This window comes from Adiantum capillus-veneris, chromosome 16 (assembly GCF_014529385.1).
Source record: "Adiantum capillus-veneris isolate H3 chromosome 16, ASM1452938v2, whole genome shotgun sequence".
In the NCBI taxonomy this organism is placed as follows: Eukaryota; Viridiplantae; Streptophyta; class Polypodiopsida; order Polypodiales; family Pteridaceae; genus Adiantum; species Adiantum capillus-veneris.
In genome coordinates, this window is record NC_140946.1 from 30,248,065 (window position 1) to 30,271,817 (window position 23,753).

At 44.8% G+C, this 23,753-nt stretch overlaps 1 protein-coding gene across 1 annotated transcript in view; it reads right to left on the minus strand.

Annotated features, from left to right (window-relative positions):
• The window catches only part of LOC147438794 (protein PELOTA 1-like), a 31,428-nt gene extending 7,904 nt beyond the window's left edge, over positions 1–23,524 (minus strand). Inside the window, exons 1-5 of the mRNA XM_086484765.1 lie at positions 23,312–23,524; positions 23,163–23,245; positions 23,016–23,091; positions 22,788–22,862; positions 22,640–22,696 (exon numbers count right to left, since the gene is read on the minus strand). Of these exons, the coding sequence (XP_086340891.1) occupies positions 22,640–22,696; positions 22,788–22,862; positions 23,016–23,091; positions 23,163–23,245; positions 23,312–23,362 (342 nt within the window). The 5' untranslated portion in view covers positions 23,363–23,524. The remainder of the gene's footprint in view (positions 1–22,639; positions 22,697–22,787; positions 22,863–23,015; positions 23,092–23,162; positions 23,246–23,311) is intronic.
• Between the last annotated feature and the right edge of the window lie 229 nt (positions 23,525–23,753).

Sequence of the window (23,753 nt, forward strand, 5' to 3'; positions counted from 1 at the left end):
AGATGAAAGCAAGAAAGTCCGAGAGTTTAAGGAAGGTGGCCACTCGATCAAGTTTGATACTTTTTCAGGATACTCAAATGCTTCGAAGGCTTTATCTTTTATACAGCAGTTTGACATCGCTTTCGCGGGAGGACGCTATTCAGAGCACTCCAAGATTCGGAGAGCTACCTCTGACGTTAAGGGGAATGCTTGTACTTGGTGGTCCACGCTTCTTTTAAACAAGACTGCGCCAGTTAAATGGCTGAAATTTAAGAAGGTTTTTATTTCTTCTTGGTTGACGCAAGAATATGAACGAGATGTACGAGCTGCTTGGAACCATCTTCAGATGACCAAGAAAGATACAACCAATGCTTATTGTGAAAGATTCTGGAGCTATTTTCTACCCGCCTCTTCATTCAAGAAGATCTCGTTCAGAGAACAGATTGAGCGGTTTACCTTGGGTCTACCTACAGATATCGGAGATCACTGCTTGGAACAGACGTCAGCTTCTATTCAGGAGTTGATGAGTCATGCGAAGCGGGGCTTTGCCATTCACTCTAGCAGTCTGACCTACCCCACAGATGAGGCCATGACACAACGAGCCGAACAGACTTTTGGGAATGAAAGTAGAAAGAAAAAGAGCAACCCAGAGAAAAATGATGCACGACCCAACTTTACTCCTGAGGAGAGAGCTCGCTTCATCAGAGAGGGGAAGTGCTTTGGATGCGGGGAACAAGGACATATCTCTGCGAAGTGCCCTAAAAAGGCACAGAAAGAACAGAATGATAAAGACGACGACAGGCCTGAGAGTTCGAGAGCAGCTGAGGAATGTGGCAGAAAAGGCAGATAGAAAAGCAGAACTCGTACCACATTGCGTGGGACCTGCACCGAATTTAATGAATGAAAGTACAAACTTTGCCGCTTTTGGGGCAAAGTGAAGGATCGGGAAGCTCTTTTGAAGGAGCCAAGGCCAACTTCTTTTCACTTGGAATTGGTGGCTCGATTTGGAATTATGCCCGACAGACTGACGCCACAGGCGGAGGTAGTTCGACTGGCACCCGGATGGGATGTTGCCATTACACCGAGCATTGCAAACTTCGTTTGCAATGATAGGGGTGTTCAGAGCACGCGAGTGACGTTCTACTCGGAATCCCTTGGTACCACCAGAACTACACCATGGTTGACTACCGGGCCGAGAAAGCGACTTTGATAAATGAAGGGCTTAGAGATTGGACTTGATGAACTTCAGTTTCTTACTCATTCTTTGGGAGAGAACTGAACACTGGATAAAGGTTGAATATGTTTTGACCTGATCAAAAGAACGCCAAGATTTTTCTCCACACTCATGCCGATTGCTTTTCAGAGGGCCTGAAGATCATACCATTGATCTGATACCTGGAAGCACGTCAACGAACCGGCCACCCTACCATGTGAGCCGAGCACAGAATGAGGAGATTATGAACCCAGTGAAAGACCTCTTGGAAAAGGGTCTTGTCCAACCTAGTACTTCACCGTATTGCTCTCCAGTGTTGTTGGTTTTGAAGAAAGACGGATCTTGGAGAATGTGCATCGATTATAGCACTCTCAACGAAATCACCATCAAGAACAGATTTCCGATTCCTAGGATCGATGATATACTCGACGGGTTACAGGGATCCTCGTGCTTTAGCAGGATTGACTTGAAGACTGGATATCATCAGATCAGGATAGCGCTAGGAGATGTCTACAAGACAGCTTTTCGGACGACTTTTCGGTTATTTGAGTTTTTGGTGATGCCTTTTGGCTTAACCAATGCTCCTGCGACATTTAACCGGATGATGGACAGGATTTTTCGAAAGTACAGGCTATTTGTTGGCACTTTCTTTGACGACATCATTGTTTTCTCCAAGAATGAGGCAGAACACAGAGATCATCTACTTCAAGTCTTTCAGGCATTACAATATCACACGTTAGTGATTAATGCAAAGAAAAGTGAATTTTTTTCTACCAGAGATACACTTTTTGGGACACATTGTGTCAGCACAGCAGGAGTGCAAATGGACCCGGCCAAGATAGAGACTATCCGTGATTGGCCCGATTTGAGGAATGTCCATGAAGTTAGAAGCTTCTTGGGACTGTGTTCGTACTACAGGCGGTTCATACGAAAGTTTGCAGAGGTTGCTTCCCCTTTGCATACCTTGACACAGAAAGGAGTACCTTTTTCGTGGGGACCCACAGAGGTAACTGCCTTTCAGACATTGAAAGAGAAATTGACTACGGGACCTATTTTGACTTTGCCGGACTTGGAGAAGTCATTTGAAGTATATTGTGATGCTTGTGGTTGTAGTCTGGGTGCGGTCTTGATGCAAGAAGGCCATGTCATAGCTTACGAGAGCGGTTTGTTCTCTAGGCCGGAGATGACGGCTTGCGAGAGCCGTTTGTTCTCTAGGCCGGAGATGACAGCACAGATCTATGAGAAAGAGCTTTTGGCGGTTATCCATACTCTTACTCAGTGGCAGCATTACCTACTCGGAGCAGATTTTACTGTCTTTATAGACCATCAGAGTTTGCACTACTTCTTGTCACAGAAGCAGCTTTCGGAAAAGCAGATGCGGTGGGCAAACATCTTGTCACAGTTCCACTTCCAGATTGTCCATGTGCAGGGACAGAAGAATGTGGTGGCAGATGCTTTGTCTCGGAAACCGTTGGTTCTGGCTGTTTCCGCGATACATCATAGGAGCTTCGAGGATATGGTCAATCAGTATGCCACAGATACAGATTTTGCAAAAATTTTCACACGGATACGGGATGGGGAGACAGTAGCGGGATACTCCCTTCGGGAAGGCTACTTGATGAAAAAGACTATGTTGTGCGTTACACAGCCGTTGAGGGATAAGGTTATGACTGAATGCCACTGTCCACCTTTTACGGGTCACCGCGGCATTGCTACCACCATGAAGGGGGTAGAGAGATACTTCTTTGGGCGGAGACTCAAAAAGGATGTGGAAGAGTTTGTGCGCAGTTGCTTGGTATGCCAAAAGGTCAAGTTTGACAGGCATAAGGCACAGGGATTGTTACAGCCTTTACCCATACCCACCCACCCCTGGGAAAGTATTGCAATGGATTTCATTTTTGATCTCCCAAGAACACAGAAAGATCACGATGATTTTCCGATTACATGGCATGTCTGAGACGATTGTCTCCAATAGAGACCCCAGATTTATGAGTTTGTTTTGGAAGGCAATTTGGGAGAACATTGGCACGCAGTTGCAATTCTCGTCATCGTTCCACTTGCAGACTGACGGGCAATTTGAGATTGCCAATTCAGTGATTTTAGATTTATTGAAGTCTTGTATCTCGGATCAGAAGACTCAATGGAAAAAGAACTTACCTTTGGTGGAATTTGCCTACAATAACACGATACACTCTTCGACGGGGAAGACGCCATGTGAGATTGTTGAAAGTGCTGCGAAGGTTCCATCCTTCCTGAGTACGAAAGATTAGATATTTGAAGCGGATGAATATTCGCGAGATTTGGATACGGCTTTTGCCAAGGTTCGCGAGACTTTGCAGGAGTCTCAAGAACGACAGAAAAAGGCAGCGGATCGCCATCGTCGCGACTTGAAATTGAAGGAGGATGATTGGGTGCTCTTACTTTTGAGAAGGCACGCCTACGAAAGAAAAAGGGAAAGGAGAGGCTTTTTCCAAAGCTTAGTATGCGATACTACGGACCTTTCCAGATCACTGACAAGATACATGACGTCTCCTTCGATTGAAACTGCCAGATACTTGGAGGATTCATAATGCATTGCATGTGAGTCTCTTGAACCCTGTTAAGGGTGATGTGCCTGATGATGGGGAGCTTGATGAGCAACCCGCAGTGGAAGAAAACGAGGAGATCCTTGTTCCTGAACAGATTTTGGCACATAACGATACGAAGAAAGGTAAAGTCCGAAGGCGGTTCTTGGTTTAGTTCAAGAACTTTCCTGCATTTGATGCAAAGTGGATGGAGGAGGAGGACCTAGCAGATACTCCTCGGATTGTGAAACTTTACCTCGATGTTTTGGTTTAGCATAGTCTACTCCAAACAGAACCCAGAAACTCAGCTTGGCCGAAGATCTGGTGCAGTGGGATGCACAAGAGGGGAGTTACTCCGCTCCTTTGTCAACAGATGCCTTGATTTTGATACTAAAGTCACTGATGTCTCTTTGAGCTTCAGGGATACTGAGAGCTGACAGTATTCTGCTGGATGACTTTATGAAATGGAATTCCTGATAATGATATTGATTTGTTCTTGACTTCTTGTGAGTGCAGGAACTGATAGACGAAATGATTGCAGCATTTTGGTCTGATTGATCTCGAATAGACATGGTTGCAAGAGGGGTTAGTCAATCGGACATCGATGAGGTCCCGATTGGACCTAGATGTGTTTGCTAGCTACATTGCCGATAAATCATGGTCTAAGATCCGAATGAATGTTGAATGTCATGTGATGTCTGGTGATGTCGTGTGATGTGACTGTCGATTTTGGACATGTGCTAGATGTGTGTTCCTAGTACGTAGGTACTAACAGTCAGTGTCTGCTAAGACGGTTTATGGCTTTTGTCGGTTTTGCAGGCGTAATCGCGGTCGATTACAATGCTTTCAAGAGGGGGGTATGTCACAAAGTGATGACATGGCGGACAGCAGAAACCCTAATTTCTGCCAGAAACCCTAAAATTCCTGCAAACCCTAATTTCTGCCAGAAACCCTAATTTCCGGAAATCGCGGAGGCTAAAAAAAAAAAAAAATTGGAAAATGATGAGCGACGCGAATTTTGCTTTAAAGACTCTCTAAGGGAGAGAGAGACCTGATGCTTTTTTTTTTAAAAGCTTTTGGGGCTCTGCTTTTGGGCATCCCTTGTACCTTTAAATTAGTGGTGAGGGCCTCACCTGTCAGAGCATCTGGACGCAGAGTCTGAGAGTGAAACCCTAGCCACTCTCTTGTACTTTGATCTGATTAATATAAAAAGAAATACCGAAAGGGGTGCTAGTCTTTGGGGCCAATATCTCTAGGCACGGAACTCCGCCGGGCCAGTGTACATCTATTCTGATCTGTGACTTGTTTTGAAGTGGTTATTTGGTGCTCGCGGTTGATTCTTGACTTGGAGTGTCCAAGTCTGTTACAGGATGACTCAGATTTTTCTTCGTCTTCAAAGAGTACCAACAATTCGTCGTCCTCTAGTTCCAGAAAGGATGAGAAAAGGCGGAAGAAGCGGAGAAAAAGCAAGAAAAACAGATTTTTGAAAAAGTCTAGAAGGCATAAAAGGCCATCTAGCAGTTCAAAGGAGGAGAGCTCGTCCTCTTCGGACAGTGACCAGATCAGCAAGAAGACCAAGGAGTTCAAGGAAGGGAGTCAGGCCGTCAGGTTTGAGACCTTTTCAAGCTACCAAGACACCCAACAAGCCCTTGAATTTGTACAACACTTTGACGTCGCTTCTCTGAACGTAGATTCACAGAACACTCCAAGGTGCAAAGGGCGGCATCTTACTTGAAAGGAACTACACATACATGGTGGTCTACTCTGTTGTTACGCAAAGAAGCACCCGCGACGTAGTTAAAATTCAAGGAAATTTTCACGTCAACTTGGATATCAGACAAATATGAAAGAGATGTCACACAGCTTGGAATCACTTGCGAATGACTAAGAAAGATACATTGGATGACTACTACCAAAGGTTTTGGGATACTTATTTGCCAGTGTCTTTGTTTCGGAAGATTACTTTGAGAGAACAGATTGAGCGGTTTTGCTGTGGTTTGCCAAGAGAGTATTGTCTAAACTAGAAGTCTAACTCTATTCAGAGACTTATGGGACATGCTAAGCAAGGATTTGGAATGCATGCCGGCTCATTGACTTATCCTACGGACAGGATAGTATCCACCTCAACAGGGCAAGAGTCTTCCAGTGAAGAAATGAATCAGGGGAACCGGATGACAGCTCATCATAGGATTCTGGAGCAGTAAGAGAATCAAATGGTAACACATCCGAGGGTTCCGACGAACTAAGGGAACCAGATGCAAGTTCATCAGAGGATTTCGGAGAAGAAAGGGAATCAGATGATAGTGCGTCTCAGGGTTCTGATGATTAAGACTGACTGGCCAATGGACAAGGGAGGCTCACAGGTCCCAGCCTCTAGAGGGCACAAGGAAAAAAGGAAAAGGGAATCAACTTGTAGATCAGAGTGAGGAGTCAATGGACAGGGAGCCTGAGGAGCAACCTGAAGTGGAAAAGATAGAGGAGATTCTCGTTCCAGAACAGAAACTAGCTCACAAGTTGTCACAACTCGGTGACGTGGCTGCCCAGTACACACACACACTCTCTAGGAAGGACTCAGGATGACGTGGCTGCCCTGTATGGACGCTGAAATGCTGACGTGGCAAGGCTGTACAGCAGCCCCCGAAAAACGCGGAACTGCTGACACGTGGCAGGCTATACGGACGTCCGCTTTTTACGGAAAATTCGCTGGCAGCTTTTGGCTACGTAGAATCTACGCCATGCTTGAGAGAGAGGGAGCTTTATTTATTTAAAGCTTTGTTTTATTTCTTCCCAAGGCTTTCTGATGACTTATTGGTGACTTTCTGACTTTCTGACTTTATTATGGAGAATCTTCTCGGATTCCCACATTAATCACCTCAAACCAACTATTAGAAGTTAAATGAGGAACCATGTTTCGAACTCTGGCAGCCTGAGCAGGAGTGTAGAAATGCACGAGGTAACCATCAAACCAAGCTGTCGTCGGTGATCCAACGCGCCCAATTTTAATATAAGAAAATAAACCACCCTCGACCAATCTGCTTCAAGTCATCGCCTCAGCCTGCTCGCGCGTCCCTTTTTCACTCCAGCGCGCATGGTGGCGATGCCCAACACGTGATGGCCACGGCCCACCATCCTTGCCTTCCTTTCAAAATGAAAGGGCATGCCGCCGCATCAGTTATGATTCCCCTCTAAAACGATTTTCTGAAAATCGTAGGCACATACTACTTGTGAGAGAATATGCTTTATTTTAAAAGCTTTCAAATTCTCAGCTTTTGGGGCTCTGCTTTTGGCATCCCTTGTAAACCCTTTAAATAAGTGGGCAAGCTTCCCACTTCTCAGAGCATCTGGACACAGAGTCTGAGAGTGAGAGCCTCCCACTCGCTTGTACCTTTGCAACACATTAATACAAAAAGAAATACCGAAAGGGGCGTCAGTCTTTGGGGCCAATATCTCTAGGCACAGAACTCCGCCGGGCCAGTGTCTGATCAATTGTGAATTGTGAATTGTTTTGAAGTGAATTCTTGTGGTGTCGCGGTAGATTCTCGACTTGGAGTGTCCAAGTCTGTTACAGTGGTGTCAGAGCACGGCCGATTTCTCTTCTACGGGAAATCCGATCCTTTTTACACGGCACTTGTGGCTTCAGACGGAGATCAGTCGACTTCCTCTGCATCTGGAGATGGGGGAAGAGATCACAACAAAGATTCACGCAAGGAGCACGGCCCGCCTCGGCCTACTCAGGCAGAGATTGAAGAGATGGAGCGTCGACGATTGATCGGCGATGCAACAAAGATGATGCTAAATTTTGCGAAGGACCCGAAATTTGCAAAATTTATGAGCCAGACCTCCTTCGACGAGGTGCATGCACAGTGGCGGTAGACCACAAAACCACCCCTCAAACCGGCACTGAAGAAACCTCCTACTCCAAGGATGTATACAGAGCAAGAATTAGAAGAGGTGGTTGATGCACGAATTGCTCAGCTTTTTGACGCGCAAAACAAAGCAGAAAAGCACGACAAAAAGCAGAAGAAAGGCACTGACTTCCCGGTTATTTGGGTCGTCAATCTACCTTTGCGTCAGCAAGAAAACAGAAGAAGCGTGTTCGATTTGAAGGAGTACCTAGTTCTTCTTCTTCTTCTTCTTCTTCTTCTTCTTCTAAAGAATAGAGCGACGAGGACGAAGACAAGTCTGAAAGTTCGAGAGCAACTGAGGAACGTGGACGAAAAGGCAAGGTGAAAAAAAGATTGGTTCCAGATTGCGTAGGTACTGACCAAAGCACGATGGACGAGAGTACAGAACTTTGCCGAGCATGGGGCAAAGTGAAAGACCAAGAAGCCCTGATCTTCTTTAATGGAGGAGCCAAGGCCAACTTCATTTCACCTGAATTGGCGGCGCGGCTCGAGATCACACCCGGTCGGATGGGACCACTAGCAAAAGTGAATTTTTCCTACCAGATATACACTTTTTGGGACACATTGTCTAAGCAGCACGAGTGCAGATGGACCCGGCCAAGATAGAGACTATCCATGATTGGCCCGATTTGAAGAAAGTCCATGAAGTTAGAAGCTTCTTGGGATTGTAGTTGTACTACAGGCGGTTCATTAGAAAGTTTGCAGAGGTTGCTTCCCCTTTGCATATCTTGACACAGAAAGGAGTCCCTTTCTCGTGGGGACCCACAGAGGTGAATGCCTTTCAGACATTGAAAGAGAAATTGACTACAGGACCAGTTTTGACTTTGCCGGACTTGCAGAAGTCATTTGAAGTATATTGTGATGCTTGTGGTCGTAGTCTGGGTGGTCTTAATGCAAGAAGGCCATGTCATTGCCTACGAGAGCTGATTGTTCTCAAGGCCGGAATTAACACCACAGATTTATGAGAAAGAGCTTTTGGTGGTTATCCATGCTCTTACTCGGTGGCGGCATTACATACTCGGAACGGATTTTATTGTCTTCACAGACCATCAAAGTTTACGCTACTTCTTGTCACAAAAGCAGCTATCGGAAAAGCAGATGCGGTGGGCAAACATCTTGTCACAGTTTCACTTCCAGATTGTCCATCTGCAGGGACAGAAGAATTTGGTGGCAAATGCTTTGTCTTGGAAGCCGTTGGAACTTGGTTCTGGCTATTTCCGCGATACATCATAGGAGCTTCGAGGATATGGTCGATCGGTATGCCACAGATACAGATTTTGCAGACATTTTCATACAGATACGGGATGGGGAGACAGTAGTGGGATATTCCATTCGGGATGGCTACTTGATGAGGAAAGCCATGTTGTGCGTTACACAGCCGTTGAGGGAAAAGGTTATGACCGAATGCCACTGTCGACCTTTTACGGGTCACCACGGCATTGCTACCACCTTGAAAGGGGTAGAGAGATACTTCTTTTGGCCGAGACTCAAGAAGGATGTCGACGAGTTTGTGCGCAGTTGCTAGGTATACCAGAAGGTCAAGTTTGACGGGCATAAAGCACAGGGATTGTCACAGCCTTTGCCAATACCCAACCGCCCCTGGGAAAGTATTGCAATGGATTTCATTTTTTTATCTCCCGAGAACACAAAGTGGTCACGATGGTATTTGGACTGTTATTGATAGATTTAGCAAGCAGACTCATTTCATTCCAGTGGAAAAAACAGTCAAGCCGGATCACTCAGCGAAACTGTTTGTGGCCCAGATCTTCAAATTACATGGCATGCCCGAGACGATTGTCTCCGATAGGGACCCTAGATTCACGAGTTTGTTTTGGAAGGCAATTTGGGAGAACAATGGTACGTGGTTGCAGTTCTCGTCATCTTTCCATCCGCAGACTGACGAGCAATTTGAAATTGCTAATTCAATGGTACTGGATTTGTTGAAGTCTTACATCTCGAATCAAAAGACTCAATGGGAAAAGTATTTACCTTTGGTTGAATTTGCCTACAACAACACGATACACTCTTCCACGGGGAAGACGCCATTTGAGATTATTGAAGGTGCTGCGAAGATTCCACCCTTCTTAAGCACGAAAGATAAGATTTTTGAAGGCGATGAGTAAACACGCGACTTGGACACGGCTTTTGCCAAGGTCCACGAGGCTTTGCAGAAATCTCAGGAAAGACATAAAAAGGCAGCAGATCGCAATCGTCGCGATTTGAAATTGACGGAGAATGATTGGATGCTCTTACTTTTTGAGAAGGCATGCCTGAGAAAGAAAAAAGGAAAGGAGAGGCTTTTTCAAAAGCTTAGTATACGATACTACGGACCTTTCCAGATCTCTGAAAAGATAAATGATGTCTCCTTTCGACTAAAACTGCCCGAAACTTGGAGGATTCACAATGCTTTTCATGTGAGTCTCTTGAAGCCTTTTCAAGGTGATGTGCCCGAAGATGGGGAGCCTGATGAGCAACCCGAAGTGGAAGAAAACGAGGAGATCCTTGTTCCAGAACAGATATTGGCACATAAGGATAGAAAATTTAAGGGTAAAGTGAGAAGGCGGTTCTTGGTTAAATTCAAGAACTATCCTACATTGGATGCGAAGTGGATGGAGGAGGAGGACCTCGCAGATACTCCTCAAATTGTGAAACTTTACCTTGAAGCTTTTGGTTTAGCGTATTCTATTCCAAATGGAACCCCGAATTCAGCTTGGCCGGATATCTAGTGCAGTGGGTTTGCACAAGAGGGGAGATACTCCGCTCCTTTGTGAACAGATGCCTCGATTTTTGAATACTAGAGTCAATGATGTCTCTTTGAGCTTCAGGGATACTGAGAACTTACAGTATTCTGCATTATGACTTTATGAAATGGAATTCCGGAAAATATGAAACTGATTTGTTCTTGACTTGTTTAAGTGCAGGAACTGATAGACGAAATGACTGCAGCATTTTGGTATGAATGATCTCGATAGACATGGTTGCAATAGAGATTAGTCAATCGGGCATCTATGAGGTCCTGAGTGGATCTAGATGCGGTTGCTAATTGCATTGCCGATAAATCATGGTCTGAGATCCGAATGAATGCTGAATGTGATTTCTCATGTGAAGTCAAGTGATGTCCTGTGATGTCGTATGATGTGACTGTCGATTGGTACATGTTCTAGACGTGTGTTCCTAGTGCGTCGGTACTAACAGTCAGTGTCTGCTAAGACAATTTATGGCTTCTGTCTGTTTTGTAGGTGTAATCGAGGGTGATTACAATGCTTTCAAGAGGGGGGTATGTCATGTGATGTGTGATGTGATGTGACTATCGATTGGTACATGTTAGGTGCAGCAGAGTGAATGTTTGGACTTTGCTCAAGATGAGTGCTCCGAACTGTGCTCAAGGTTCCTTTTGTCACAAAGTGATGACGTGGCGGACAGCAGAAACCCTAATTTCTGCCAAAAACCCTAAAATTCTTGCAAACCCTAATTTTTGCCAAAAACCCTAAATTCCGGAAATCGCGGAGGCGGAATATAAATTTATTTATTTTTTTTATTATTATTTTTTATTTTTTGGAAAATGATGAGCGACGCGAATTTTGCTTTTGCTTTTTTTTATAAAAAAAAGAGAAAAGACTCTCTAAGAGAGAGAGAGAACTGATGCTTTTGATTTTAAAAGCTTTTGGGGCTCTGCTTTTGGGCATCCCTTGTAACCTTTAAATTAGTGGTGAGGGCCTCACTTCTCAGAGCATCTGGACGCAGAGTCTGAGAGTGAAACCCTAACCGCTCTCTTGTACTTTGATGATGGATTAATACAAAAAGAAATACCGAAAGGGGCGCCAGTCTTTGGGGCCAATATCTCTAGGCACGGAACTCCGCCGGGCCAGTGCAAATCTATTGTGATCTGTAAATTGTTTTGAAGTGGTTATTTGGTGCTGTCGCGGTTGATTCTTGACTTGGAGTGTCCAAGTCTGTTACACTTTTGTTCTTATGGGAGGGAGAGCCTTCCGTTCTTAATGAGAGAGTGCAATGATCATAAACAAAGTGAATGGACACTGTGCGTGCAAGTGTATGAGACTGAGAGATAGAGAGAGAATACAACAACAGAGACGTAAAACCCTCCTCCGAAGGCCCCACTCTCTATGGCGAGAGCGGTCAACTTATGATTGCACAAATCTCTACAATGCTTGGACTTGCCGACGATGAGAATGACGATGAGACGGGCTGAAATCTGAAAACGCTAAGGGCTGAAATCTGCAAATCTGGTATCTACTAAATTCTGACTCTATGTCGATGACGACGATGCGACGACGACACGCTGAAAACGCAGATGCTCAAATCTGCGTTTTCCGGGCTGAAACTGCAAACTTCGCTGAATCTGACCGTGAGGCTGCTGCGGAAAGGTGAGATCTGCGAGGTTCGGGACTTCTTCTGCAATGTCTAACTGCTGAAAACTGAAAACGCTGGTTCTAGGGCTGAATCTGTCGCGAAGATCTACAAAAACGCTGAGGTTGATCTGCAAACCAAAAACGCTAGGGCTGAAAACTGACCTTGCGGGGAAAACTGCTAACGCTAGGAAATCTGCTGTGTCGCCGCGGAAAGCTGCTAACGCTAGGGCTGATCTGCTATCTACTGTCGCCGGGATTCTGCAATTGCAAAAACGCTGGCTGATCTAGTGCAAAAACGCAAGGCCTTCTGGTGAGAGAAAACGCCAGAGTTGTCGCAGGGGTTGGTCTTGCTGAGAAGTTTCCTGTTGAGCAAGGTGCTCCTGCTGCCTCTTCTACCAGAAAGTGCTAACTTTGGTTTGCTTATATATTAACTTAGCAAAATTGCCCTACCTACTTTCCAACAAAAGGTCACTTAAAAATAATAAGTGAAAAATGTCAAAAATAGGTAAAATAGGCTAAATGCACTAGAAAATTCCCCTGAAGCATTCTGATGGATTCTAATGGGAATGATTATGATCATGATGTGTGCAACCAGAGGATATGCATCTACACTAAGTGTCTGGACATGCACGCTCTGCGAACAGACTCACAAAAGTGCCAGATCACTTTCTATTCTAGACTGACTTGACTGAACTGAACCCTTCTAATGCTGTAGCTTGTCCACGGACACACAGGGTTGGATGTGTCACGTGACAGTACACGTGCTAGATGTGTGTTCCTAGTGTGTCGGTACTAACAGTCAGTGTCTGCCAAGACAATTTATGGCTTCTGTCTATTTTGCAGGCGCACTCGAGGGCGATTACAATGCTTTCAAGAGGGGGGTATGTGTAAGGTGCAGCAGAATGAATGTTTGCGCTTTGCTCAAGATGAGTGCTCCGAACTGTGTTCAAGGTTCCTTTTGTTCTTATGGAAGGTATAGCCTTCCGTTCTTAATGAGAGAGTGCTATGATCACAAACAAAGTGAGTGGACACTGTGCGTGCAAGTGTATGAGACTGAGAGATAGAGAGAGAAGAGAGATACGACACCAGAGATGTTGTAAAAACCCTCCTCCGAAGGCCCCACTCTCGTCGGCGAGAGTGGTCTACTATTGATTGCACAAAGTGGTACAATGATGATGCATGGAACTGATGCAACTTGGGACTATGTCAGTGACGACGACGGGGATGGCGACGACGACTTAAGGGCTGAAATCTACGGTCTTCTATCTGCTGTCCATAAAAAATATGGCTGAAAATCTGGGACAAATTCTGCTACTGTCCGTAATGCTGAAATCGCTGAACTATCTGCTGTTTTTGAGGGCTGAAAACGCCGATTTGATCTGCTGTTTTCGGGCTGAAAAACGCTGAGTATCTGCAACCTTCTGGATGGTAATGCAAACCCTGCAAAGCTGAGCTGAAATCCAAAAACGCTAGCAAGGCTAGGAACCAAAAACGCTAGCAAGGCTGGTACTTCTTCTGGTGATGGAATCTGGATGCAAAACGCTAGAGGCTATGAGGCATGCTTGCGGTGGAAATCTGTTGGAAACAGAAACGCTAGGGCTTGGAGAAAACGCCAAGGCAAGGGAGAGGAAAATCGCCAAGGCAAGGAGTTCTTGATGGTTCTTGCTGAGAAGGTGCCTGTTGAGTGGGGAGCTCCTACTGCCTCTTCTGCCATTGAGTGCTAACTTGGGTTTGCTTATATACAAACTTAGCAAAATTGCCCTACCTACTTTTGTTGGAAAGTCACTTAAATTAATAAGTGAAAAATGTCAAAAATAGGGAAAATAGGCTAAATGCACTTGAAAAATCCCCTAACTGATTCTAATGGATTCTGATGGGAATACTGATGATCATGCTGTGTGCAACCAGAGGATATGCATCTATACTAAGTGACTGGGCATGCACGGTCTACGAATAGACTCACAAAAGTGCTAGATCACTTCTAATCTAGATTGACTGGACTGACTGAACCCTGATCATGTTGTAGCTTGTCCACAGACACATAGGGTTGGATGTGTCAGGTGACATCCCCTCCTTTTCAAAGTAAGGTACTGGTACCGAACTGTATGGCGTCGAGGGAGACCGCCAACAACATCCAGAATCCTAGAAGGGACTCTTCGCCGGCCCATTCTGATATGTGGGTCGTGCGATACGTGAACTTCATAAAGGTCTGCAACGCTTGCTTCTTTGGGCCACGCCGAAAGCGACAAAGTCTTCTGTGGCTCCTTCGATGCTTCAACTTCGTCTAGACTCCTGCTTCTTTCTTCTTCAAGAATCTCCATGGCTGAAAATTCATGAAACCACTTCCAACACAAAACCATGAATATACCCATTCTATGTAAAGTGAGTGGAAAAAATCTTGTCTTCCTCAAAGACTGTGCATGCAATGTAGATGAACCAATAGACGGAGTGACAACCCGTTCATGAAACACATGCAAACAATGAGATCGAATCTTTCTCTTATGATCTAGAGCAATCAACTGTGGCAAACACAATGGAAATGCCCACCCTTGGTGCTCATACTTTCATGTGCTCGTTCGGAAACTGTGTCATGCAAAGGAAGAGACATGGAATGTAACTTCCTTACATACATACCTTTCAGCTTTTCATGAAAAATCCGCATACATTCGTACTCATCCATGAGAGAAACGTGCTCAACATACAATATGTCATGCCTAGGAAAAGGGATCACATAAAGATGTTGACTAAAGTACAGGAAACGATCACGAATGAAACACTCGAACAATGCATGCGTATCAATCAAGCGAACACATAATACTTCCTGTGAGGGTTCTTTGGATCTAGGCTTGAGAGCCAAGATCGATCCTTCGTGATTGATCGAATCTGCCACGAGGTTAGCTTCGCTAAAAAAAGCATCAACTAACACATCATCCTTGTGAACAATCACATCTTCTTCATGCAACTCATCATGCTTGTGAGAAATCACATCTTGATCATGCAAATCATCATGCTTGTCTTTATCATCCAAATCATCATGCTGATCACAATCATGCAAAGCCTGTGTGTCATGCTTTGGAGAAAAAGAGACTGAGAGAGTCTCCTTCTCCTAAATCCGTTCAATCTCGTCCTGCATATTAGCAATGAGAGATGGAGAATGAACAATGTCCTCTCCATGAATGACAATGGAAGAATCACTTTTGGCATTGAGAGTGAAAGTGTTAGCCTCCCAGTCAATGAGAGGGTTAGCATCACAAAACCATCGAATGCCCAAAATCATATCACATCCTGAGAGAGGAGAAACAACAAATCTTCTAGTGAAGACAGCTTTTTGAATTGCAAACAACACATCAAGGCACTCCTCCGTGATGAGAGCGTCCATACTGGGAAGAAAGCCAGAGACCTCGATAGGAGATCTCTGACTAACTTCTACGCGAGCTCTCTGAACAAGAGACGGACTGATCACATCATGCATACTAACTGGGTCAAACAATATGACAAAACGTTGCCCCGACGTACGACCATAACATTTAATGAGAGAATCATCAATGGGAGGGTCATGAGAAACTTGGGGCACACTCGTGTTATCATTAATTGCATTGACAGAGGAAGTGGGTTCTGTGGATTCTTTAGATTCATTCGATTCAAGCTTAGGACATGTTCTTTTTATGTGACCCTTAATGTGACAATGAAAACAACGACCTTCCTTAGAATAAGTGCTTTGCTCTTCCGACGTGATGTATCCTCCTACAATTCTTTGTGCTACCTTTTCATTTGGAGTAAGCTTAGGTTTAGCAATTGTGGTAGCCTTACCCTTAAATTCATTGGAAGAATTCTTTTCTGAGAGACTGTTGGAAGATTGGTTAGAAGAGTTACCATTCTTACCATTCTTACCGTTCTTACCGTTTTGAGGGTTCTGAGAAGTCTGCGAGGTACTTATGGACGTCTTGTTCTCCTTAGGCTTTCCCTTGTTGTGCTTCATATCCTGTGCGAGAGCAATCGCTACCGCCTTGTTGAGATCGATTGGATCGAGTACCTTGACATCGTACTTGATATACTCGTCCAATCCAAAAAGGAATGCCTCTTTGCGTTCATCATCCGACTTGCGTAATTGGGTACCTAGCTGCAAAACACGATTAGAAAAAGACATAACCGGCATACCATTTTGCTTGAGAGCGCGCCAATCGTCCTTCAATCGTCCGAGGTACTAAGGTGGCATAAACCGCGCTTGAGCTTGTCTTGGAAATCAACCCAATTGAAGGAAAGGGGGGTGAGTTCGTCGGCTTCCTCTAGGTGCGGCTAACTGTGTCTCTTGCCATGTGTGGTACCAATTAATGGCATCACCGGCAAGGTACATAGCTGCCATCAAAACTTTGCTATTTCCTGTTTTCTTAGTTGTCGCAAAATAAGCATTAAATTGATGCAACCAAGAATGAATAATCGTAGCATCCATCTTACCGTCATACTTACTGAAAGTCAACTTCTCTGTGACTGGATGGTTGGAATCCGCATCGTTGCTTGTGCCACTTGATGAACTCCCACGATCCTTGGGTGGTTCGGATTTTGAGGCAAGTACCTGTCGAACCAATTCTTGAGTTCGTAGTTGTCTTTGAGCCTCTCGCTCGATCTCCAAGGCCGCGCTTCGTGCTGCCGCTTCCTCCTTTCTTAGTTCTTTTCTTTCTTTTCGTGCGTCGCATTCGCGTTCTAAAGCAATGCGATTTGCTTCTTGTTGTGCGGCAATTCTTTCGTTTCTTTCGTCGCGCTCGCGGTCCTTAGCTTCTTGTTGTTCTGCTTTGCTTGCGAGTTGTGCCAACGCAACTCGATTCGTTTCTTATTGTTGTGCCATCATGTCCAACATCGACTTGACCATCGCCTCCATAGACGTGGGTCCAACTCGTGGCGTAGATGGAAAGGGGGAGGGTTGGAAAAATCTCCTGGTGAAGAGAATCCTTCGTCGCCTCTCTCATGCTCATCACCTGTATGCGAAGTATCCATTCCGCTTCGGGTGACGACCATGCACTATGATCTTTGGTTCTTAAGTTCACGAGGAACTTGGGTTCTTGAGGGGCTTGCGGTTCTTGAGGTTCTTGAGGTTTTCTTTTGCTTGCAAATCGCGTTTGAGAAGGATCTTCTCTTCACCCGAGTTCTACTCTTTTCCGCGGGCGCACCTCTTGGCGGCCTTGCGCTCACACCAAGGTTGCTTTTTCCCACCTCACGTCGATTGGCCAGCCGCTAAGTGCACAGTCCGCTCTCAATGAGTGAAAAGAGACACAAGGGGAGGCTGGACAAGCCCTTCTTTCTTGGGATTCCTGTCACTCTTTAAAAAACACGATTAGGAATCGACACGCCAAAGCGAACTTGGGTTCGTGCGACTGCAACAAGCAAAAACAAATTCTTGTGGTTCTTGTGGTTCTTTCCTTGAGTGATACAGAACACTGCCAAAGCTCTGATACCAATGTAAGGTGCCGCGGAATGAATGTTTGCGCTTTGCTCAAGATAAGTGCTCCGAACTATGCTCAAGGTTCCTTTTGTTCTTATGGAAGGTATAGCCTTCCGTTCTTAATGAGAGAGTGCTATGATCACAAACAAAGTGAGTGGACACTGTGCGTGCAAGTGTATGAAACTGAGAGATAGAGAGAGAAGAGAGATACGACACCAGAGACGTTGTAAAAACCTCCTCCCGAAGGCCCCACTCTCGTCGGCGAGAGTGGTCTACTATTGATTGCACAAAGTGGTACAATGATGATGCATGGAACTGATGCAACTTGGGACTATGTCTCGGTGACGACAACGCGGATGGCGATGACGACTTAAGGGCTGAAATCTGCGGTCTTCTATCTGCTGTCCATAAAAACGCTATGGCTGAAAATCTGGGACTGATTCTGCTACTGTACGTAATGCTGAAAACACTGAACTATCTGCTGTTTTTGAGGGCTGACAACGCTGATTTGGTCTCCTGTTTTCAGGCTGAAAAACGTTGAGTATCTGCAGCCTTCTGATGGTAATGCAAACCCTGCAAAGCTAGGCTGAAATCCAAAAACGCTAGCAAGGCTGGGAACCAAAAACGCTAGCAAGGCTGGTACTTCTTCTAGCGATGGAATCTGGATGCAAAACGCTAGAGGCTGTGAGGCATGCTTGCGGTGGAAATCTGTTGGAAACGGAAACGCTAGGGCTTGGAGGAAACGCCAAGGCAAGGGAGAGGGAAATCGCCAAGGCAAGGAGTCCTTGATGGTTCTTGCTTAGAAGGTGCCTGTTGAGCGGGGAGCTCCTGCTGCCTCTTCTGCCATTGAGTGCTAACTTGGGTTTGCTTATATACAAACTTAGCAAAATTGCCCTACCTACTTTTGTTGGGAAGTCACTTAAATTAATAAGTGAAAAATGTCAAAAATAGGGAAAATAGGCTAAATGCACTTGAAAAATCCCCTAACTGATTCTAATGGATTATGATGGGAATACTGATGATCATGCTGTGTGCAACCAGAGGATATGCATCTATACTGAGTGATTGGGCATGCACGGTCTACGAATAGACTCACAAAAGTGCTAGATCACCTCTAATCTAGGCTGACTGAACCCTGATCATGCTGTAGCTTGTCCATGGACACATAGGGTTGGATGTGTCACGTGACAGTATGTCACAACTCAGTGGCGTGGCTGCCCAGTACACACACACCCTCCGTCAAGGACTCCTGGATGACGTCGCTGCCCTGTACAGACGCTGAAATGCTAACGTAGCAAGGCTGTATGGCAGCCCCAAGAAAACGCGGAACTGCTGACACGTGGCAGGCTGTACAGATGTCCTCTTTATACAGAAAATTCGTTGGCAGCTTTTGGCTATGTAGAATCTACGCCATGCTTGAGAGAGAGGGAGCTTTATTTATTTAAAGCTTTGTTTTATTTCTTCCCAAGGCTTGTGAGAGAATATGCTTTTTAAATTCTCAGCTCTTGGGGCTCTACTTTTGGCATCCCTTGTAAACCCTTTAAATAAGTGGGCAAGCTTCCCACTTCTCATAGCATCTGCAGGGTCTTGAGTGTGAGAGCCTCCCACTCACTTGTACCTTTGCAGCAGATTAATACAAAAAAGAAATACCGAAAGGGGCTCCAGTCTTTGGGGCCAATATCTCTAGGCACGGAACTCCGCCGGGCCAGTGTCGGATCAATTGTGAACTGTGAACTGTTTTGAAGTGAATTCTTGTGGTGTCGTGGTAGATTCTCCACTTGGAGTATCCAAGTCTATTATACTAGTAAAGGAAAGTGAAAGGTAAGTGAACGGCGGTGCTCAGTCAAGAACTATCTGGCATTGGATGCGAAGTGGATGGAGGAGGAGGATCTATCAGATACTCCTCAAATTTGGAACTTTACCTTGACGCTTTTGGTCTAGCTTCAACTATTCCAAGACTTGCTTTGGATTTCAGGGATAGTGATGGGGCTGACAGTATTCTGCTGGATGACTTTATAAAAGAAGTATTTGAACCAGAGTTACCCGGAACGCGGAACGAGAACGGCGACGGGGACCCTCGCGGAACGGGGGAACGGCCAGGGGTCCGGAACGGGAACGGCGCGGAACGGGAGGCATAAAAAACACCCAAATAATGCTTGAGAAGGGAATGGGTGTGAGGGGGTGCATTTTAATTTTTGAGTCCTTGCACACTAAAAAAACACCTAATGTTCATTGCAAATTTGCAAAAAATTGCCTATTTCTTCCCATTTTTGAGAGTTGGCCGTTTTGGGCCGTTCCGGCCGGCCGTTCCGGTATCAGGTGGTCACCCGGAACGGCAAAACGTTCCGGGGCGTTCCAGCTTGGCAGAGGGGGAGGGAACGGCGTTCCGGCCTTCTAGGGCCTGCGGAACGCGTTCCCCGGTAACTATGATTTGAACTGGGAGTTTTTAAAATGAATATGTTACATGTGCTTTCTCATGTGAGTAGTGTTTGAGTGCATGTTTGATAGACGAAATGACTGCAGCATTTCGCTCTTGTTTTCCCGGAGAGATGAGATGGATGTCACGTGCACACTTCACTTGCGCCACGTGGCTACGCTTCTGCCATAGTCTAGCGTCAGTCTTAGCTTAGGACTGAGCCTGGCACCTTTGTGAGCCTCTAGCAGGATGTGCATGTCCAGGCAAGTCACACTTGCATACCTTCTCTTGCACAAGAACAGTCATTTCATGTCTACTTGAAATGTGAGAAAGGATATGAATTTGATAGCAACAAGATTTAGTGGATCAAGACATTCATGAAAAGAGCAGCATGGTCTAGATGTGATTGCTAAATATGTTACAACGATCATGATTTGTAACTGGGACCCTACACACAAATATGTTGTAATTATGTCAATGACAAATGTCTTTGTGCAAGTGCTTGATGTGTGCTGTTTGGTGCATGGGTACATAGAGTCAGTGTCTATTGAGCTAGTTTATGCCCTTTGTCTGTTTGCAAACATAATCGAGGAGGGTGGTATGTCATAAGTTGGTGACGTGGCAACGGTAGACAATAAAGGGGTTAGGGTTTAAAAACTCTAACCCAACCAACTTGGGATACAAGCTAGGGGGCTTTAAAAAACCCTAAAGGAAAAGCGTACGGAGTTTAAAGAAGCTGGCTGGATAAGACAGGGCAAAATGCGGACTGCTGGTGATGTGGTATGCTGGGAAAAAATCGCAGAGATTTGCCAACGTGGTAACATATGGATAGCCAAGGATTTTAGCGCCAATTTTGGTCATGCTTTTAGAGCCAAAAGCTTTTGGGGTCATAGCTTTGGGAATCAATGCTTTTAGGGAGACTGGCGCCTTTTTCAGTATTTCTTTCTTGATTGTTGATCACAAAGGTCAACCTCTCTGCAACTCTGCGTCTCTACCAGAGAGTGGCCCCACTCTTATACTTCCAATTGTGTCCAAATCTCCCAAGCATTAGTCACACTTCAAATATATCCGAGTACCTCCCAAGTACAATTTAAGAAAATGAAAGAAGAGATCCTAGGATTTAGTTGCTCCAATGAGCGTTAGTACTGCTTAAGATTTCTCCAACTCCTTTGGAAGAGAGTGTACGGAAGTTGGGAGCCTTCGACTGATCAAACTTGTCTGGAAAACTCTACTAATACCAGAATCTTCCTGTCAATTAACTCTTGCAACTGTGTATCATGAGTAGACCTCCTCAAATGCTCGAATTGCCATCAGTCGTCTCCACGAGACTCTGCACAACATCCTTTTTTGGTACCATGATCAAGCCGCTCTAATGTCACAAGAAAATCCTCCGACAAACAAGGCTCATGCGATCATTTCCCAATAAGGGACTGGACGAAAACACAAAGACAACTACAATCTGCAAAACTCTGGAACACTTCATCACTTCAAACAACTTGAAACAATTGAACTATACTTGAGAGTGAAGGGAGAGATAGAGAAGATGTCCGAGCTGGATGCCCCTTTATACAATTGGTGGCCCTAAATTGCCACTGTCAGTGCCCCTGTTTGAATATTTCTTTCTTGATCAAACTCTTCTTGTACACATCATCGCATCAGCTAGAGATTTAGACTAGCAGATTTAGGAGAGTACTAGCAGAGGCCAGGATTTGCCAGTTGTGTCATATAGAGACAAAGACAGAGTTACATCACATATGTCATTGTCCAGCATACTATGAGATATGAGGCCGCTTTCACTGTCTATTCAGAGGGCTTTGGACCAGTGGCTAGAGTCATGAGATATCAGGATCGGAGATGCCTCGGGTTGTTTTTGCTAGAGCTGCATAGACACAAGGAGAGTCTCTTGAGGGGATTAAACAGTGGGAGACATTCACAAAGGGAGATCGCTGACTTCTTTAGAGCAAAAACTCGGCAGTCAGATGAGCATGCTGTGAAGATGAGCAAGCTTCACAGCAGACTTTAGAGCCTACATTTACCAAAGGTATATTGACTGACAAAGTCATTGAGCTTGAGAAAGCTAGACGCCCTCGTCTATGAGCGCCACCACGACATCAACGAAGGCTACATCAAAGGATAAGGACTATTCTAGAACGACATAGGAGATGTCCAGTACGACTATTTACAGAGACAGACATTGACGATGCTCTTCAGCGACCGATGCAATACAACCTCGGACACTGATGTTCATTTTAGCTTTTATTTTACTTCGTTTTATTTTGTACCCATACATTGTATTAGATTCACTACGATTGTATTAGTTTGGACTCATACGTCATTTTGGCCTTTTGAAGACATTTAATATAACATTTCATTTCATCTCTCTCTCTCGCCGCGAGTATGTCGCATCTATGCTTTCGCATAGTGCTATTCTAGCATGATATCAAATGTCTATAGTGTTTGATCTTGGGCCACGTGGAAGCAGAGGAGGAGCTCGTGTGGAGTGGGAGACAAAGCATCAGCACTGGCTCCAAAGATCTACTCGAAACTGCGTCACTTTGTGACTATGCTTAAATTGAGTGGAGTTCAACACACTATAAATGTTGGAATGTTTTACTTTTACTTGCAAAGGTGGTCTCAAAGTCCTGTAGGCTACCATTACAAATGAAAATGCACCTGCATAAGGCTTTCATCGTCGCATTCCATACAATCATTCACAAAAGCATCTTTGCTCTCTAAAGTTAAAGCCTTCACATACCTTGGCTAACGTAAAGGGCCTTTGTTGATCAATTTCCAAAGTATGGTAAGCTCCTAGCTTCAAATTTGAAAAGAAAAGATGTTAAAAAGTTGCAAACAACCCAAAAACAAAAAAAACAAAAAAGTTTAGATGTTTACTCAATTCTCACCTTGACATGCTCATTTTCGCCCACATTTTTACCACGAATCCGCAAAACATTAGCCACATTGTCGTAATCGATGGCCTATGACACAACATGATTGGCAATGATAACTTCAAGGCTTTTTACAGAAAACCTACAGCAAAATGTGGTCTATGTATGCATGAAATCTTTTGTGTTCATATTATTGAAAATTGTAGTTGTGACCTTGAAATCAGGAAAAAAACAATCAAATACCTCAACTGCAATTTCGAGCCTTGTGTGCACACGCTGGGCTTCTTTACTCCCAGAAGAAGTCTCTTTCTGCACTTTTCTGAAAGTTGCAGTTGTTATGGCAAGAAAAGGAGATACGTATGACAAATTCATTAGGTTAGAAAGCCTTACCTAATGGTGGCAGCAGAAAGGCGATCCCCTTTTGCTATCAGGTTGTAACTAAACCATAAATCTTCGGGATTCTCCGGTGTAAGCTGTATGGGAAAATATCATAAACCATTAACGGAACTACAGACTGGCTAGTACGCTGCCATTATTACCTTGACAACACCTGGACCATCAAGGGTAAAGTCTCTGTGTCGAAGCTTCATATTGGTCACCAATCAAAAGGCGGGGGTGTCGGAGGTGCGTGTTCGCCAATTGCAATGCTGCAGCCTGCTTCTCTTTTCTGATTCTCTCACGTAGTAGACTAGGCTAGAAGCTTGAGTCATAAAGTTAAACCTTTACGCAGGGCCCTCACCTATATAGGTAAAGGGCCCATTTGAGAGACACACTTAGAGCGCCCCCCCATAGGCTAAATAATGAATCACTTTATTTCCAAAAGAAAGGCGATTTTTAAATGTGAGGGGTGAGAGCGTCTCATGACTTGCCCATGGCCGTGATGTCACGTCTATCACAGAAATTATTACTCAGACTGGCTCACGCCCACGTTGCCTTCAAACCTTCTCGGAAAAATCATTCAGGCTACCCTTTCCTCCATTA